The following is a 4,999-nucleotide window of genomic DNA, read 5'->3' as shown; positions in this document are numbered from 1 at the left end:
TGAATTCACACTCTTGAATAAGTATGAAAACTAGAAACACTATGACTCAAGAAAACAACTAGAATGACCAAGACCAAGAGTTATAGGTGTTAAGGACTAATTGTCGACAAATAGTCAACAAAACCAAGATTTTCGAAAAAAAAACTCTATGAAACAATATATCCAAGAGCAGGCTCTAATATCATGTCAAGATTTTGTCGAATGCCTCTCAAAGTGAGACTCTTTCTTTTATATAGAGAGTATACACATTACACATCCCTAAAGATCCGTCATTCCTTTCCCTAAACATTATCATTCAATCCCTCTAAATCTGCTATGCTATCCCTCTAAATCTACTATTCTATCACAATATTTATTCTCTATGATTACTACACCAAATCTCTATTATTACACTTATTTACAACACTATATGTAATAATTCACTATTAATTCATCATGCTAACAGTCGATAGATTGAGATATGTCTATCGATTTGAAATTAATGTAGAAAAATCGATGAATTCTAGTAGTAAGGGGAAGGGGGGGGGGGGGGGGGNGGGGGGGGGGAGGTACAGGATTAGAAGGAGGAGTTGACAAAAGAGAAAACGAAGACTTTCAGTGAAGCTCCATTTGGTAACACTATTTATCTAGAAAGGAAGAAGAAGATATATGTTGGATCTTGCAAAATCAGATTTTGGTAGCCATTTTTCAAGTAAGTTCTAGCAAAGAATGTTGAATTTAGAGAAGTACAAGAGTTGAAAAAAGTGGTAATTGAAATATTTCGACTAACACTTACTTTTTCTCAATAAAGAATGTTGAATTTAAAGAAGTACAAGAGTTGAAAAAAAAGTGATTAATAAAATTTCGTGACGATTTTTTTTCCAGTAAAAAATGTTAATTATAAAGAAGTAGAGGAGCCGAAGTAGGGGTGTGCATCGGTTTATGTATTATTGGTTCGGTTTATCGGTTTTCGATATTTAAATATGTTAAACCAATAACCAAACCAATAAGATATTTTTTATTGGTTTTCAGTTTATCGATTTTGGTCCTTAACGGTTCGGTTTTCGGTTCAACCAATAAGAAAATACTTATAAAACAAATATATACTTTTCTAATAAATTTGATGCGAAAACACAATAATGTAAATTTATCAATGCTCATAAAATAGAAACAATAATAACAAACATAAAACGAACTATACAAGTGTAACACAAAAAGAAATTAAGAAGAATAAGGTTCTTACTTTAGATTTTAACGTTTTGTATAATGTGAAATTGTGAACTCAAAGTTATTGTGAAGTGTGAATTGAAGGCTAAAGGACAAAGATAGTAACTAGTAATATATTGAGATTAATATATAACATTTATGTACGAGTAAAATTAGTAAATTACTAGTCATAATGGGTTATCGGTTTAACCAATATCCCAATATTAAAAACCAATACCGAACCGATAACCCAATAATTTTTTTTATAAAACCATTAGAAAATCGTTAACCTAATACCCCAATAACAATAGACCAATAACACTTTTATCAGTTCGATTTATCGGTCAGTTCGATTTTTGCACACCCCTAAGCCAAAGAAAATGGTAAATCAAACTTTGTAACGAAAATTCATGTTTTTTCCAGCAAAACACGCTCAATTTTGATGTGAGTGACACATAACTTGCTCATATCAAGAGGGTGTGTTCAAATAGATATTTTGTACATTATAAAGTGTTCGATATATCAAATCTTTGTATTAAATGTTTAAATATTTTTCTTATAAAGTAAAAGTTTGTGCATCTACAATATATGTGAGGAAAATATTAGATTCATAAGCAAATTATTCTAGGCATTTATCTATACATTTGTTAGTCTACAATTATTTAATTCAGTAATTTCGAAGGGAGTAATCTAGGAATCAGGTCTCTTTAAAATGCTGAATGTTGAATGTCTGAAGCAAACTCCGAATATTGATCCAAAAACAATCTTTCTTTTCTTTTTCTAAAAACAAAAAAAAAAAAAATGGAGCTATTTATTCCCTTGTTATGAATAAATAAAGTTTCTTGTCCTCCAATCAAAATTCCCCAACCCAAAAAGTGATTACGGAAAGTAGATGCGTATTAGTTATGGTAGTGGAATTTATCCACTCACACTCAACTTTCGGCCTTTCCCGAGTGTTACCGAACAGCACATCTTAGCAGCTCGCTTCCATCTATTCATTCACCCTTTGCCTGTTGCCACCGCTGTTACTTCCCCCATTTCTGCCACTCCAAATGTTGCCTGCCCAATCTTTGTCAACGACTAAACCCAGCTGGTCCTTTTTCGACTTTATCGATCCTAATTGAGCCTCCTTTTTCGTCAATTATCTAATTCAGTCCTACTACTACTGAGAATTTCTCCTTTTTGTATTATTCACAATTTTAATGCTGGTGAAAGCAATTATATAAAAGCTGAAACGATTTGCACTGATGTTCAAAAGCAACAATGTTACCGCCAGGCTTTTTGAGCGCCAGATTTGCACCCCTGCTCCTGGCACCAGCGTATGTCTCATCTTCTCTTCTTGTTCGCCTTTTGATTCCCCTGTTTCATATTTTCATTGCTGTTGTTTTATTTATGTTTACCGTGAACTTGATTTAACAGCTGAACCCTTTATGCATTCGAGGTCTTGTCACGAAATATTTTCATGCTTATGCTCTTGCTTTTGTATTTCAACTGCCAAGTTGCAATTGTGAGACTAATACTTGCTTTGGTATATTTGTTTGTTAACCTTTTCAGTGGTGGGTGATTTTGTCTCCGCAAAGTGTGTGCTGTATTATTACCTTTAATTGTGAAAATGTTTTGTAAGGAATTTCCTTTTCCGCCATAGGGGAGAAAAGTATTCCCCTCACTTATGGGCAGGAGTGGGACCACATGGAGATGTATGCATGCTCCAGCACCATAGTCTCAAACTCTTATGTATTTATAATGTCATTAGTATTAGGATATATTTATAGCGAGCAGCCATGGCAACAAAGTTGTTGGGTGCATTAGCTGAAATCAAGACGAAGTCTCACAAACATTTTAAGGAGGGATCAATACGATGCTTTTCCATTTAAATTCATCTCAGCCCGGCATTAATAATTACTAGCAGTTTTATATATCCTCAATAGGCATTAAGAAAAATCTCTAATAGGATTATAAAACTCCTAGAAAGCATATGACCTAAAGTATATGTATTAACAAGACTAAAACGTATAATTAAAAAAACTACACTGCAACCCTCTTCTTATGGATGTGTTGAATCCTTTAACAGCTCAACTTCCATCTCATATAACATTTATGATCTTATAACTGTTCTATTAAAATTACTTTTCACTTTGGTAGGCATCCTTGCATCCCTTACACCCATTAACACTTCCCCATCAACCATCTGATTTTGATTTCCTTTTAACCATCCAAACACTAATTTTTAAACTTTGCGAACTGCCAATTTGTTATGATCTCAACCGAGACCTAAATTCAAATATAGAAATTAAACAATCAACTCAACACTTTTTTGGGAATTTTCTGTTATTTATCAAAAACAGAGAAATGGTACTCAAACCAACAGGGAAATTCTAACTAGTAAAAGAAATGAGATTAATAGTGAGCTCCATTCAAGAATTGATCTGCAGAAGAAGAAGAAGAGAGGAAAGAATCAGATTGAGATGAGATGAGCAGAGAATTTGAGAGGGAGAAAAGAGCACGAGGAAAGGGTTGAGAATTACCAGATTTCAGTTAGCCTTCTCTCTCTTCTGTGATGTGTATATATAACCATCTGTCCACGTGGCACGATCTCGTCCCTTGAGCTTAATTAACTGAAATAAATCTTGGCCCTTCATTCTTTTATTTACTCAATTAAGACTTATACTCCTTCCGGACTTCGACTCTTAACGACAACATTTTATCAATTTAGTCGAGATTATAACGTACCCTCCGCCTTCAAACGATCCTTGTCCTCAAGGATTGGGATTAAAATTAGGGAAGGTGGTGCGTAAGTGTTGGTAGTCCTCCCATGTAGCATCCTCAGGAGGGAGGTTTGACCATTGAACTAAAACCTTGACAGCAACAACATTGTTTTTCTTAACCATTTGCCTTTGCAGAATGGCAACTGGTTGCACTATAAACTGACCATCCGCTCCAGTGTTAGGCAGAGTAGACTGAACCACGACACGATCGCCCACTTTCTTTTTGAGTAATGAAACATGGAAGACAGGGTGGACCTTGGATTCAGGTGGTAATGCTAGTTTGTAAGCAACATTACCAATTCTAGCAATAACCAGATAGGGACCATAGTATTTAGAGCTGAGCTTAAGGTTCCTCCTTAGTGCTAATGATATTTGTCTGTATGGTTGCAACTTCAAGTATACTGAATCTCCCACTGCAAACTCTCTATCAGTTCTTCTATTATCAGCAAAGAACTTCATCCTGGCTTGAGCTGCATGTAAATTATCCTTAAGTAATTGCAAAAATTGCTGCCTCTGCATGATCACATCTTCAGCAGCTTGCACCACATTTTCCAATAGAGGTCCTATACACAGTTGAGGGGGTGTATACCCATAAAGAGCTTCAAAAGGGGTACATTTCAACCCTGTATGGAAATTAGTATTATACCACCATTTAGCTGCTGACAACCATTGTTTCCACTGGTTAGGTCTGCTTGCCACCATGCATCATAAGTAGTTTTCCAAACATCTGTTAACCCTTTCGGTTTGGCCATCACTTTGTGGGTGATAGGCAGAGCTATAATGGAGTTGAATGCCGAGTAAGTTGAATAAAGCTCTCCAAAAGTTACTCACGAACACCTTGTCCCTATCCGTCACAATAGACTCAGGAGTGCCATGTAGGCTATGTATCCTCTTCCAAAATATGGAAGCAACAGTAGCTGCGGTATAGGGATGCGATAGTGCTATGAAGTGGGCATACTTAGTAAATCTGTCAATCACCACTAATATGACATCTTTCGACTTAGACTTGGGAAGACCTTCCACAAAGTCCATGCTGATGTGGCACCATG

At 35.5% G+C, this 4,999-nt stretch overlaps 1 protein-coding gene across 1 annotated transcript in view; it reads left to right on the top strand.

Moving 5' to 3' along the window:
* The first annotated feature begins 2,252 nt into the window (after positions 1-2,252).
* LOC125861736 (light-mediated development protein DET1-like) overlaps positions 2,253-4,999 on the top strand; it is a 7,201-nt gene continuing 4,454 nt past the window's right edge. The window contains exon 1 of the mRNA XM_049541600.1: positions 2,253-2,504. Coding sequence (XP_049397557.1) covers positions 2,449-2,504 — 56 coding nt within the window. The 5' untranslated portion in view covers positions 2,253-2,448. The remainder of the gene's footprint in view (positions 2,505-4,999) is intronic.

The sequence above is a fragment of the Solanum stenotomum genome, chromosome 1 (assembly GCF_019186545.1).
Source record: "Solanum stenotomum isolate F172 chromosome 1, ASM1918654v1, whole genome shotgun sequence".
NCBI lineage: Eukaryota > Viridiplantae > Streptophyta > Magnoliopsida > Solanales > Solanaceae > Solanum > Solanum stenotomum.
The sequence above is the reverse complement of the archived record's forward strand: the minus strand, read 5'-3'. Positions and strand labels throughout refer to the sequence as shown.